The sequence below is a fragment of the Opisthorchis viverrini genome, assembly GCF_000715545.1.
Source record: "Opisthorchis viverrini unplaced genomic scaffold opera_v5_64, whole genome shotgun sequence".
Classification (NCBI taxonomy): Eukaryota; Metazoa; Platyhelminthes; class Trematoda; order Opisthorchiida; family Opisthorchiidae; genus Opisthorchis; species Opisthorchis viverrini.
Window position 1 is genome coordinate 1,753,580 of NW_008751720.1, and position 14,999 is coordinate 1,768,578.

The window sequence follows — 14,999 nt, forward strand, 5'->3', positions numbered from 1 at the left end:
GCGGTCACAAGCTATTAGACAAAAAAGTAAGCATCTCATCTGCAGTTTTTTTAAAAAAAGAACATTCTCAAGCGTTCCCCTTGGACTTTCCTGGACATTCTCTAATTATTAAACAACTATAGGCGAATACTGCAAAGCGACTCCATAACTTCCATAATAACCTTCACCTTCCGTGAGATACGAGGGCGGAGCCTGGACACCGAACAGACTACTTGCATGCTTCATCAGTAGTATATACCGTTACAGGTATGAAGTTTGCGTTGGATCGTCCTGTAGAAACACTACAATTCGCAGGTGTGACGAGGATAATAAGCGCTGCAGGAGAATTACTTAGGTTGTTTAAGGTAACTAGCACCTTTGAATAACCTGAGGAGGAGAATAATATGATATGCGTACTCCGCCTGTGAGCGAAAGATCAGGGAGTGTTTCAATCCCCGAGGTTTCAGAGGCAGATACAAGCAATAATAAAGCTGAATAGGAATGATGAGAGAGGGAAAGCCTGTCTTACACCACTGGACCCCATTACCTCGGAAGAGAGCTTGCTGTACACCCATGCGCGCCTACTGAATCTGACATGCAGCGCCCTTATAAGAGGTAAAATGTTAAAAGGGATACCAGTGATCACTATGACCACCTTCAGAGGCTTGAGTGATGCTGTTCAAGGAGACATCTCAGGGTAAACGTATGGACCATGCATCCATTGCCAGGGGAAATTTAACTTGATTCTTCCTAATCTGTCCCCTTCCGATAATCGACCAATCTGTGTAAAGTAATGCGAGAGTGTACCTTATGTACCACGAAGTTTCTGAAAGTCATTCTTATGCTCTGATTGAAGACTGAGCTCACACTTGAAGCGCTTTGTTCAACCAGTATTGTTTCCATTCTATAGCTTCTGTAAAAGTGTTGCCACCAGGGCTTCAGAACCTCCCCCTGAAAAGATCAGGGCATAAACCGTCCAGGCCGGGCGCCTTACCTCATTTAAAGGATGGTGCCCAGCACTGGATTTCACCTGTTGATTGAGGGCTGTGTCGATAATCTATTGAGAATCGTTGGGTACTTCCAGAGTGCTGAAAAAGACCTACTGGACTGTTTAAAAAGACCGACCCACTGATCAAGACGAGTATCTTGCGGATCAGCTGCAGTCTAATCTCCCTCGCCGACCCGTCTTCTATTGGCCGTACAGCTGTTGCTTGCATTAACAGCCCTCTCCAACTACTGAGTCTTCGCAACCCCCCAGCATTACCTGGTACCTTCAGGTCCTTGATTACTAAGTGTTAGGAGATCTGTGTGCGCCACCGTGATCGCCAATTGCTGTTATGACTTTTCTGCATCTACTGATTTCGGAAAAATTCAGTGTTCCATCGATCACGACGGATTGCTTGAGAAGGCGATCACGAAGGAAAGCGAACTGATGATCGAGCCCTCACAATCGCACGATCAGAATCAAGTTGCATACCTAATAGAAAGCGTTCAGCTGTAGCACCCTTTCGGTGCCTAGCTGCCATGCCACCCAAAGGTTGCACGAGGGCTGGGATACTGCCAGGTTGCCCAAGCCTAGACAGGGGAAGTCGAGTGGCGGAGGTCGGATTCGAACCACGGACCTTCCGGTCAGTAAATTCGCGCTCTAACCAATTGGGCCATCTCGCATACCCAATAAAGGGACGGAAATCCTTAATTGAGGCTTTTCATTGGCAGCTAACAGTTACACGACCCAAATGAGTCCCCGAACGGTTTGCGCTTGGTGAGCTCCAAGTAACTCAGTGTAAGCACGTTTTGGAAGATCGTACTTGAAAGAAACAATGTTCAGATCGCAACTGATGAAATCGATCTTAATTATCCGTACATTGAGTGCTGACTCCGAATTTAACTGCCCAACTGTCTTCCGGGCTGAGTGACCCAATTGGGGCGTTGGCCTTAACAGGCGGTTAAGCCAAAACGCGCTACTGCTGATGTCTCCCTTCTTAAATTTACATGTACTCCTGAGTTTTCCCTACTCCACCATAATGTGAAGCTAGTCTCTGCAGGTCTCGGCACGAGGACTGAGCCTTGCATCACGCCCACCTATCCACAACTTCCAACTTCAGTAACAACCCTAAGCACCTCAAAGTCGGTTTTCAGACCTCAAAAATATCATCCAGCTGCAGCACCCCTTCGGTGCCATGCCGCCCGAAGGAAGCACGAGGGTTGCGATACTGCTAGATTTCCCGAGCCTAGACAGGGACAATCGAAATGTAGAGATCAGGCTCGAATCACGGACCTGCCGGTCAATAAATTCGCGCTTTAACCACTGAACCATCTCGAAAGCCAGTCTACTTAGCGATTTTTATTGTCCGCAGACAGAAGCAAGCAAAACAGCAAGCGGTTTTTGATCGTGCACTAGATTCTCATCTGCAGTGATGTGTTGTCCGTTGAAAACAAGAATCCAGGACATAAGTTCTGTAACTGAACTGACTGCTCCCACTCTCTAGCTCCCGGAGTGCACTTCACCCCGAGAGGTGTAGCTCAATATGACAGAATACAGGTGTTGAAGGCAGCAATATGAAATATATCACTTGAACCTAATAAGTTTAGATGCGGAGCAACGGTTAGGTGACACAGGTAAGTGAGTCAGGAGGACTTGAGTGGGAACGCTTCAGAGTGAATGAACAGCTGCAAGGTCGAACGAAACTTCTTGCTTGTACAGGCCAAACGGAGTTGGTTGAAGTATTTCACTTTAAGGGTTTGACTCAAAAGTGTGGCCCACAACGCAGTGGTGGATTTTCATTTAGGGGCCCTTCTCCTAACCGCTGACTCAAAAGTGTGAAGAGTGAGACTGGCTATCAGGGTTTTCTTGACGCGGATACAATGACTCAACAGTCTGACACATTTGTCTGCAGGCGCCTGACGTGACCCGATGACACGGTAAGGTAGTACTGCTTCACTCTTAGTGCACCTGTAAACACCAGGCACCCTTTGAACTGTGCCAGAATCCCTGGTTTTACAAGTATTTCGACCAAATTGAATAATGCGCCACTGCCACAGTCGACCGTTGGGCAATCGAAGTGTGCGGTCTTCATAGCAGACATTTTATAACCCGTCCTTTCTCGGAGGAAGGCAGCAACTCTGATCCAATATAGAAATTCTATTCACCCGATGGAAACGCATTACTGGTTTCACATTCTTATCCCAAGAGACAGTAAGACTTCATCTCCAAAATACGTCATAATAGGATTTCCCGCAGTAAGGGGACTAGCGGTTCCTCATTGGGCTGCTACCCATTGGTCTTCATGGAATGGATGAGTCTTTATGAACTGAGTTCCAGCCCGTATAATCCGTCGAACCATTGCAGCACAGAAGCCCGACTGCCAGGATAAGGTGACAGGTTAACGTCGGGAGCTGCTAGATGGAGTCAGACAGATAAAGACTGCCATATTAATCGAGCTCCGGGGCTTAAAGAATGACTTCGAGGAGTCTATACCGTGTTGGTCGAGTTAACCGCAGGTATTATAGCTACTGGCAATGTCAGAAGGGGCCTACGGAGAGATTTCGCTGGAAGAAACCTTGAAGGAGGAAGTGGGGGGCGCAATCCTTTCTTCCGTATAGAAACTGAAAATTTTCTCCCTAATTTTCTCATTAATTGAATTCAACTTACTAGCAGATACATTATGGAGCACAAATTCCATTCGACCTGACTGTTTCATTCGGTGGGCAACGTAAGCAATATATACTAATTTCTTCATATTATACTGTTACTATACGCACAAGGGGGGGGGTCGGATGCTATCTCCGTTCCCATGCATCGACCGCCTGCGGTGAGGATTTCGGTGCTCTATCACAGACTGCGCAAAAGTAGGTGGATTTTACTATCTCCGTCCCATGCATCGACCGCCTGCGGTGAGGATTTCGGTGCTCTATCACAGACTGCGCAAAAGTAGGTGGATTTTACCTGCAACTATTTGACTTGATCTACTGCAATTATTTTACACATTCGCAAAACCGTTGGCTGCCTTTCTGTCATTATTTGTAGTATGAAATTGAGGTAAAGCATTTCAAGTTGTGCATAACTCACCCCTCTCCAGTGAGTGCACAGCAGGCCTGTATGTGCCACGGATGATCCCTGATTGAGGTCAAGTTCAAACTCTGACTGATTTCCGCGACCGACATACAACCGTTGACGTCCTGCTTGTTGGCAAATATTAGCATTTTACTCTTCTTGAGTTCCTACAAAGTTGCTCAACATTAGGCACATTACCTCAGCTGCAAGTAATTTGTACAATTCCTTCTTGGCGATCCACAGTCGCTCACGATCGGTACTGTCGATGACAACTATTACGAACTTTGGCGCGTAATCGCGGAACTGGCGTGCTTACATCAGACCCGGCATAGTATGTGCTCCATGAGGGTCTCAAGGCGCTTTGGCCACCAACATCCCACATGATAAGATGAAGGTTTTTCCACTTTACCTCTTCAACATTACTACCAACGGTGGGAGTGGTATGAACTGCCTCTTTTAGTACGAACTGATAAAGGATCGTGGATTTTCCGGCATTATCGAGGCCAACGATGAGAACCTTATAATTGTTAGCACCGAAAAAACGGTACAAAAAAGAGAGGACTAGGCCCATGTTCGCCAGCTGGCCATCGCGCGGCTACTGTGTGTGACCTTGGACTCGCTTGTTGATATAGTATGGGGACACACAGTTCAGATAGAAAAGCTCCAGATTCCAGGTGTTTTTCCAGGTTTACTGCTGCAAACCAAGCCCTTTTCTGCTAGTTTGCTTCTTCGACCAGATAAGATAATCTAGGGAAAGTTGAAAATCCATTTAGGCACACCACTGTGTGTCAGCCAGCAGGCCTATATCAACAGGTTCACAGATTAATGATGATGCATAGGAACAATTCACGGATTCACGGATTAATACACAGGATCGAGGCTTTTGCCCAAGTTTCCCGGGTCGGTTTTGTTCTTCATGGATTTTCTCATCCAGAAATCCAAGTAACAGGAAAGTTGATTAGCGCACGATTTGTACGGCCCTACATGAATAAGGAACCAACATCCTGGGCCAAACAGTGCATTGCCTGCCAACGCAGTAAAGGCACTCGGCATACGAACTCAGCTGTCGGTTCATTTGGAGTTCCTGACTCTCGATTCACGCACGTTCATCTCGACATTGTTGGTCCACTTTTGCCATTAAACGGTTTCACTCACATTCTTACCATGATTGATAGTTTTACCCGTTGGCCAGTGGCTGTACCCATTTCGGATACTTCAGCTGAAACGGTTGCTTTTTCATTTTTGCAGCACTGGGTGAGTAATTTTGTAATATACCTGCAAAAATGAAAATGACGCGAAAGGGACCGCTCCCTGGCGCTAACACTCAAAGCACAGGGCGTCACAGGGGAAGTTTATCGACAAAACCGCACCAGACTGAGCGAGAAAAGAGCGAAAACGTGTTTACCATCAATCATTGTACAACAGCAAACCTAGCAGTTCAGTACGGATTCCTATCCCAGAGATCCTTTAGTGGATGGCAACTTCACTACTTTGAGACCGTCGCTGCAGCCTATGATGCCGGACGGCCTATTTTGCGGTCTCTTTGGACATCTAGAAAGCCGCTGAACAAGTTTTCCAAGAATCCCTGCTGAAGAAACTCAAATCTATTGGCCTCACTGGATCCTTACTTCATTGGTTCACCTCCTATCTATCTGATAGGTCACAGGTAACACATATTAGTGACAAACAGTCATCCCCACCACCGATCACCAGTGGAGTCATTCAAGGGAAGGTGCTTAGCCACACCCTCTTCCCACTATATATCAAGTTGTAGGCAGGCACTCGAGAACGTCCAACGTTCATTCACCAAAAAGCGATTCCCACAGACCAGCCCTCTCTCCTGCCACTCCTGTTGTATAAACGTAGGCCTTGAGCTACTCTGGCTTCGACGGTCCAAGCTGAATTTAACTCTCTTACACCGTCGGTTGTGCTGAGATGCTTTTATAGCCGAGGCCAGGCCAAACGTAAAGTCACATGCATGCTATAAATTCCTTAAATTCAGCTACATTTTAGTATGCTTTCAAGCGCACACAAACCTACGACACCACATTTCCTGGTTTACTACACTCTTATCTGGAATAATCTTCCCGATCGGTTTCGAAATATCATGCACCAGCATACGTTTTCAAAGTCTGTAGACAAATTCCCCACATGTTAGGCTGCAGTCACCCTACTCAATGCCCAAATATCTCCCGATTCCCTTTATGAAGAGGGTCCAGACCATCTCTGAGATTGGTGAAGGTATAGCGAACGAAATGAAAACAATGAAACAACGAATGAAAACAATGCCCTTACTATACCTTGCTACCTCTTTGAATTGCTTATGGCAACTAATACCCTGTTCCTCCCAGCTAGGTTCTTGCCCTGGATTATTCTATTCGCTCCGTTTATTGAGTAGTGCCTCATCCTGCCCAAACCTAACCGGCATAAAGCAAGCAATGGTAAGATTTCCACATACATGAAAGCGGATTATACGCATTGCGGCACATTCGGCCCACGCACACAAAATTGCAGTACGCCACTGTTCGGCTCAATAGCTCATGGTCCGTCATCGTTTGGCCATGGTTCGTGAGCTCCGGCCAACTTCGTTCTGTCCCAATTGTTCCAGTGACAGCTGCCGCCTCACTCGCCTCCACGACCTGCCTTCTCCAGCGACTGTTTGTCGTTTGTTTGCTCAAATTGAGTGAGCTGTTTTATTGGCCTGGCTTTGCACCGACCGGATAAAGTAGCTGGTGGCTGGGGTCCTTTATTAATGCGCAAGCCTCAATTATGCCTGCTTGGTCGGTCGCCACAATGCAGATCTGGTAGCATGCACCAGGAATGAAAAGCCCGTCTGATGGACGGTACGTCCTGCAGGAAGGTTCGTCCTGTTGCGTTGCACCACGGTGCGTTCGTATACCCGGCACTCCCCAGTAGCACAGGTGCTTCGCCCATCGCCGATGGTTCTGCATGGCCTCTGATTCAGGTGATTAACAACAGCACTGTTGTTCTCTGTTTGTTGCTGCTAGGTTGGACTCGTCCCGGTTGTGTCATTCAACGGGCATAGCTATAAGCACAGACGAATAAAAAATGAGAAAAGAGAAAAAAGACCTCCGTCTGTGAAAAAAGAAATTCGTAAAAACAGATTGAATAGCCTGGAGACTCTGTGGCACCCATGGATTACACGGACGTGAAGAACTGTAGCTGTTCTTGTCATAATTTTGGGTATACCGTGCCAAAACCAACTTATTCAAGCAAAAAACATGCGCCTACCTACTGCTTTCAGGAGCGAACATATGCAACGTAGCATATATGTATACAGAGGTTCTTAACCCTACTCTACCAACATTCAAATCTAGTGCCAAAAGATTCTATTCGCCATGCACCACTTGTTAACTCAAAGCTGATACCACTGATTCGAGGACTGGTCACCCTTTCCTACACCTACCTTCCCTCCTGGTACTGTCCAGCGCATGTAATAAATATCAGATCAACCAGCAATCTCGGAGGTTCATTCCCATCAGCCCCTATACATCTGATTTGCACACCGTCACCTTGCGTGCTCATATCGGCTTTTACCAGATCTCTTGTAATTTAATATCGTACGTTAGCACACGCAACCCCTGGTCGCTAGTCTATTAAGTACAAATTCATCCCTATCCTGTTCCAGATAATCACCTGCTGTCATCACCATAATCACGGTAGACGTGAAATTTTTCGTCCTATGTATATTATTGCACATTATCCTATTTGACGCCCCCTCAAACTCACCATGCCTTACTAATACCATCTCATCCCCTAATCTACCAAAGCTCTCAACTTCAGGTTTGGAAGACCTAGTCGGCTGTTATCCACTCCACCTGGCCTATGATCAACTACAGGATATCTAAACGGACCAGAAAACCACCGAACATATAGCTGTTTCCTCGGCCAGCCTGAAATGAATCCCGATGCTCAAAGAATTGCACAATTCAGCCCAATCACCTTAATTGTGACGTCCGTTACGGGGCTGTCCAAAAACCGAAGTATGTCAGGCCAACGATGGCTCGGCACCGCCACACCCAGTTTGATAGCACACCCGTAACTATTCCATTCCTTCTCTTGACCATTCCCTCTCGCCCACTCGTTCCATTAACTGCAAATACGACAGACTCTCCACCTGACCCCAGGTACCTCCATGACATATCCATTCCAACCTACTGAACTCTCGTTCGAGTTTAACCATTACTGTGTGCCTGTGCTTTCCACAAAATTCAGTCACTTGCTATACAGTTGGTGTTCCGGCTCCCGTGTTGCCATCATTTCACTCTTCCACAGAATTATTATGTGCGACCCCACAGTAGCGACACCGGTGAGCCTCTACAGTTTCGCCGTATACCGTGTTTCGGTGATTCCTGTTAACGCCCATCCGACTTGCTAATCCCTCAACCTTGTCATCCCCAAGCACATTTTTGTGACCCTGGCCATGAGCTCAACAGTCAAATGCTACGAGCCCTTAGCAGTGGTTTTAGGTTTTGGTTCAACAGGATCGGCGGGGTGACCACCTCAGCTGCTTCACGTGATCTGATGTTCCGGTTTCTCATTTTCCACCGGTACACTCTTCTCGTCGTGTGTCAGGAAGGTAGCCCTTTGTTTATCCCCCCCGCTTTGCTCTTTTGCCAGCCAACTTTAAATCCAAACGATTAGATCTTGCTCAACGGCCGCAAGATAATTGCACACCCAAATTATTTTCTCCGAAACTACAGGGTTTTCGAAGTTGTGACTTTAACGCGGAGTAAGTCTAATCCATTTGCACCTTCCGGTGACATGTTGCTCGTAGCATTTGGTTTAATTGAGCAAAATTTCAAGGTCGCGGACCTTCACCCATTGGCATTTTTTACCGGTTTACGCGGCACAAAACACGTAATTGCACTTAGGCATATTTTGGCGTTCGTTGGTGTTCGTTGAAAATGAAAAACATGAAGAATATCTAATTTAAGTTTCAGCCCCCAAGACCGGTTGTCTATGTTTGCTTGCTTTACACTCTTCAGGTTTAAAAAATGCGATTCTAATCGAAAAATATATTCTGTTCGGCCAACCTGGTCACAAAACATTTTCCCGTGGATCTCAAATTCCATTAAGTGCAACGTTGTTATACAACAGCATGAACTGTACACTGGCGACACAGGGGCCACCTTCGTTGATGAACAGATAATACAGCGTCTCAAAAGAGCTGAAAGTATCATTCCTATTATGAATATGACGCTCTATGGGTGGTGACTGCCATCAAGCTATCGCCAAAATAACGGTAGCCGTTTTCGCTCACCTCGACTACTTATCACAACTGCTGGATCCGTGTCTATGTGCGGCGTTGCTTATGGGGCCGCACCTATGCACGGCAGCCTAGTACAATGGCCAACGATATCCCATTATGCTCATAACTCTACGCGTTGTCACTCATCTAGAATAAATGTAAACTCTAGGCCCGCGTCTATCTGGGACGCTGATTATGAGACCTCATCTAGGCACGGTAAAATAATCCAACGACCAAAGACGGTCCTTCATACCCATAACCATACGCGATACTGCTTATCTTTGCTACCTATAGTAAGCACCAGGCCAGTACCCACGCGGGCCGGTAAAAGTGAGTCCTCAACTATACGTGATAGCCTAATCTGATGGCCTGTCATAGCCGTTTCTGTACTCGATATAGCCTTACCTGGCTAGTTATCGTGCCTGTTAGGTCCATGTCCATACGCGGCGTTGATTAACCGGTAACCTAATCCAACCTAATCCGTCGTAATCGCAGCTGTACACGTTGTCACTTATCTAGGCTAATTTCGGTAAACAACGGGCCAGTGCTAATGCGAACCGATGAACACAAAGCCCAAACTATACACACATATCTAATCTAATGGCGAATGACGGAACTTATACTCACAACTGCACGCGATATCGCCTACCTTGACTACTTTTTGAAACTGCTAGACCAGTGCCTATGTGCGACGTTGATTATTAGGCCTCAGCTATGCGCAGTGTCCTAGTTGAACTGCGAAGATGGACCGTCATACCCATGACTGTGTGTGCTCTCGTTTATGTCTGCTACCTATATCATCATCATCGACAGCATGAGATCAATGTTCAACACCTATCTTCACCGCCGCACCTGCCTACTACCTATAGTAAACACCAGGCCAGTATCTATGCGGGCCGATGAAAATAGAGCACCAACTGTGCGTGATATTTTAATCTGACGACCAACGATGGCCCGTCATACTCATAACCAAACTCGATGTCAGCTGCCGAGGCTACTTCTAGTAACTGTCAGGCTCACGCATATGCTCGTAGCTGACTAAAAGTTTCCAACTACCTCTGAGGGTTTCATCGGTCAACCAAAAAATATCCTCCTCCTCACAGAGTTGCACATCCGAGCCAAATCGTCTCAAAATGACGTCCGTTACGAAGCTGCCCAGAAATTGAAGTATTTCAGTGCAAGGAGGAAATGGCACTGCTATACCTAGTTTGATAGCACACCCGCAATTGGACATTTCCCCATCTTGACACTATAACAATGATAACAATAATGTTTATTTCCCAACTTGTGGGTGGCATACTCTCGGGCATGATCAGGCGTTTACAGTCAGAATGGGGTATGTGACTGGGGGATTTGCGGCTATTGGAGATTCCGCAAAATGGGGACAACGTTATAAACAGTGAGGAGTATTCGGTGAAATGATGATAACAAGTTTCTTTCGCAACTTGTAGGGAACTATGGGCATGAGGTCCGACCAATTCAAAGACTCAGTCGGTCGACATGAACTAAAACTGGAAAACCACTGCTGACCACGAGTGACCTTGGGCGGTCGGGTAAATGTCCGGAGTCACAACGAGATAAAGTGGAGGTGGAGATCTGGTTGCTCTGTTGCTGGGACGTCAGGTGTAGGGGTTAGGTTTGGTGGGGACACAAAGGTGGTCGAATTTGAACGAGTAGTCCAATAGGTTGGAATGAATGTCATGGTGGTCGATTGGGGTCAATGAAACGAGTAGGCAACAGGGCACGGTTGAGGGGAGGAATGGAACAGTTGCGGGTGTGCTATTAAATTGAGTATGACAGTGACGTGCCATCACTGACCTGACATGCTTCAGGTTTTGGACAGCCCCGTGATGGATGTTGCATTTGAGATCATTCGGCTGGGGTATGTAGTTCACTGGGCGGCGGCATTCATATCAGCCTGGTCAGGAAGACAAGGTGTAACGGGGCCGATATGGGATTGTAGGGTTATTTGTGGTCCGCTTGGCGATCCCGGAGTTGTAGATCATAGGCCAGTTGGAGTGGGTATCAGCTAACCAGGTCGTCCAAAACGGGTACTTCCGAAGTTCAAAGCTTGGGAAGATGATGGGAATGGAGGAGATTCGCGAAACCTGGTGAATTTGTGGGGATATAAAATGGGATAATATGCAGTAATAAGCACTTGGAAAAAAGTGACCCCTGCAGCAATTAGGGTGATGGCAAGTGATTATATGGAGTAGAAAATAGATAAATTTGTACTTAGGAGGCTAGCGACCAGGGGTTGGGTTTGCTAACATACGATATTACATTGCAAGGGGTCTAGTAAAAGTCGATAAAATTACGTAGAGGTGTGGTATGGGAATCAAATGAATAAAGGCTGGAGGGAGTGGACTTCTAAAATAGCTGGCTGAGCTAGTGTTTATTACATGATTAGGTTATACCAGGAGAGGAAGTGTGTGCAAGAGAAATAGTGACTAGTCCCCGAAGCACTGCTATCAGCTCTAATCTGTAGATGGTGCGTAACGAGTATCCACCACTAGTTAGTGTCTATCACTGGGAGCGGTGAGTAGATGTATTTTGGATGACGAAATGGGCTTTGGTGCGTTGTGGCATCTGTTGTGAAGAAGGCAGATACAGCTATGCTCGCCGATGTAGGCCATGGGCATTTGCAGATTATCCTTGAGCTATCCCAAGTGAACTTCTTTTGTTTTATTGTTTTTTCAAAGATGAGAGGTCAGTTTATTCATCTGTGGTTTATGGCGTTGCCAGATGCATAACTCAACCGAGGTGAGCACAACACCAGCAACAAACAGAAGTCAGCACTACTTTTTTTGATTTCCTGAATTTAAAGGCCAGACTCAGAAACACGGGCGATGGGCGATGCACCCGTGCCACTGGAGGGGTGGCGTGTATACGAAGGCACCATGGTGCAACGTAACAGGGCGACCCTCCCTGCAGGGCGTACCCGTCCACCACACGAGGTTTTCTTCCCTAGTGCACGCCACCAGATCTGCTACGTGGAAGCAGTCATAAGTGCGGTTTGTGCGTTAATAAATACTCCAGCTACCATTTTTCTGGTTGGGGGAAAGTAAGGCCAGTAAAGACAACTCAGTCAATCCGAACAGGCTAACAGCATACAGACGCTAGTAGAGACAAGTCGCGGAGGAGAAGTGAAATGGCAGTGGTAAATGAGTCGGTGGAACTGGAATTTTGATACTCGTGGCGATTGCACCGTGGCTAAACGGCCTGGGAGCGCTGCCGTGAGCTGCCATGTCGAGCAGAAGCGTTCCGCGATGTTGTGTGTGGTAGTGTTTCGTGGGGCTAATCGTCAAATGGATATATATATGAGCGCGGGATGCGCTCTGATGATGAGATGAAGAAAAAAATCGACTTTGGTTTGGTCTTTATCAGTTAGAGTAAGGCTGTGACCACCAGTTACGAGAGAGAGCTGAAAGAGTAATGCGGGGTTGGGACTGGACTAGAACGAGGCATAAGTCTACTGGGGAAATAGAAAACAACCAGACCATTAACAATGGCTAGTTAGAGTTAGTAGGTGATTAAGTCACTCAGTGATTTGAGGAAGAAAAGGTCTAATTTTGGTTTGGTTTCTGCCAGTAGGGTTTTGCCGAAAACAATAGACGCTAAACAGTTAATGGATTAATCCGGTGCAAGGACTAGACTTGTACGAGGTGTAAGTTGGCACGGGGAAATAGGAAAAAAAGAAACGAATACAACCAGGCCAGTAACGCTGCATGTTTTGATCAAGCTGGCATTTACTTTCTTTATTAGCTTAAAGCGGGTCAAGAGGATAGGAAGGGGTGATAGCAAAATCCTTTACTCGACCACTAACTGTAATGTCGCTAAACTCAAATGCGCACTGGACCTGATTCGTAGAGGAGGTCAGAGGGAATTCGAGTATTAAGTAGGGCGGCAGTGGTTTCACAGGTAAGGAATTTGTCTACAGACTGAGAAAAAGTAAGGTGATGCGTGGTGCTTCGCAGCTGTTCAAAAAGGCTGTTCCAGATGCGAGCGTAATAAACTAGAAAGAAGTAGTGGCGTAGGTTTGTACGAGTTTGGGGACATACTAAAAGGTTGCAGGGGTTACGGAGTCTAGAGCGAGGTTGTGGGTTTATACTTGATCTAACCCCTGCTATAAAAGCGTTCTTATGCAGCAGACGGTGTAAGAGAGCTAGATTCAGTTTCGACCGTCTAAGCCACAGTGGTTCTGGGCCTAGTGTTTGACAGCGGGAGCGGTAAGAGTGGAGGTTCGATAGGGGAAAGAGCTTTAACGTAAATGAGCGTTGGACGCTTTCAATTGCGGGTCTGCACCTTTGGGTGTAAAGGGAGGAGAATGCGGGGCAGAATTCGACGATTGGTCGTACGCATAGCTTAAAGATTGCTACCATTGTGTCTGAAAGGTGGCAGGAGCGCAGTATTAAAGAACTGAGCCTACGCGCTCTTGCAGCATGAAATTGCATCTGGCGGGAAAAGCTAAAAGTACAGGAGTATCTGAGGCCGAGATCTTTGATCTCTGTAAAATGAGTAATAGGATTTCCATTAATTGTGAAAGCATCAGTCGGGAGAGAGCAGCGGCAGGAAGTTATACAGGATTTTGTGGAGGAGAAGCTAAGGCCAGAGTTGTTTGACCAGCGAGTCAGTGAATCTAGGTCTTGCTTAATCTGGTGAAAGGCAAGGGTTTTTGCAGAGGTGGGGAATGTGTACGCGATTTTTATATCGTCCGCGAAGAGGAAGGCCTTACCGTGGGATATGGCGCCGAAGACGTCATTGATGTATAGTAAGAAAAGGATGGGGCCTAGCGCGCTTCCTTGGATGACTCCGCTAGTGATTGGTAGTGGAGATGATTGTATGTCCCCGATTTGCGTTATTTGCCTCCTGTCTGTTAAGTAGGAGGCGAACCACTGAAATAAGGTTCCATTGATGCCCACGGTACTAAGTTTGTGTAGCAGGGAGGCGTGGGTTCCTGGTCAAAGGCTTTTTGGATGTCGAGATAGACTGTTACTATGGCGTGTCCAGCGTCGTAGGCTGCTGTGAGGATCTCAACGTAGTGAAGCTGGCTGCCATTTGCGGATTTTTGAGATAGGAATCCGTACTGTCGGTCATCTATGGCGTTCGTAGCTAGAAGAAACCTGATTAACGGGCCTTTGATCAGACGTTCAAGGGTTCTCAGTAGGAGGGAGGTGTGGTGGATTTCCCTGTAGTTGGGAGGAGTTTGTCTACATCCTGATTTAAAATGCGGGTGTGTTGTAGATCTCTTCCGCCGGGAGAGGAAGACTCTATAGTTTATAGAGTGGGTGAAAAGATTTAATACAAGGATTCCGATATCTTGGCCGGCTTGTTTCAGGATGCGGGGTGGAACGCCGTCGGCCCGTGGCATAACAGAGTCCTTAATCTTTAGAAGAAGGGAAGAAACATCGGCTAGGGAGATGGTTACGTTACTGAGAGTCAGGTGGTTACCATGACCGTTCACACTTTGGAGGTAAACAGCAGTTGTTATGGGTTTGGAGTTAGGAGTAAAGGGTGAGTAGCAGCTGGTGAAGTAAGCGATGTGATTGCCTGCCATTTTGACAGGATCAATGATGGGGCCACTGTCTGTGGAACGCAAGGAAGCAATTGAATGGTTGTTTAAGGTACAATGCCTACGGAACAGTCGGCTGAGTAATTTGGATTGAGAAGGAGATCTGAGGACGGCGTTCTCTT

The 14,999-nt window shown here is 46.7% G+C and overlaps 1 protein-coding gene across 1 annotated transcript; it reads right to left on the reverse strand.

Annotated features, from left to right (window-relative positions):
• Positions 1 to 4,050: 4,050 nt before the first annotated feature.
• On the reverse strand, positions 4,051 to 4,412 carry T265_13415 (hypothetical protein; the record flags this gene model as incomplete). The annotated part of the gene is made up of 3 exons (XM_009168769.1): positions 4,051 to 4,200; positions 4,232 to 4,315; positions 4,350 to 4,412. Coding segments are annotated over 3 exons (297 nt in total), but the record flags the coding sequence as incomplete, so codon positions are not given.
• Between the last annotated feature and the right edge of the window lie 10,587 nt (positions 4,413 to 14,999).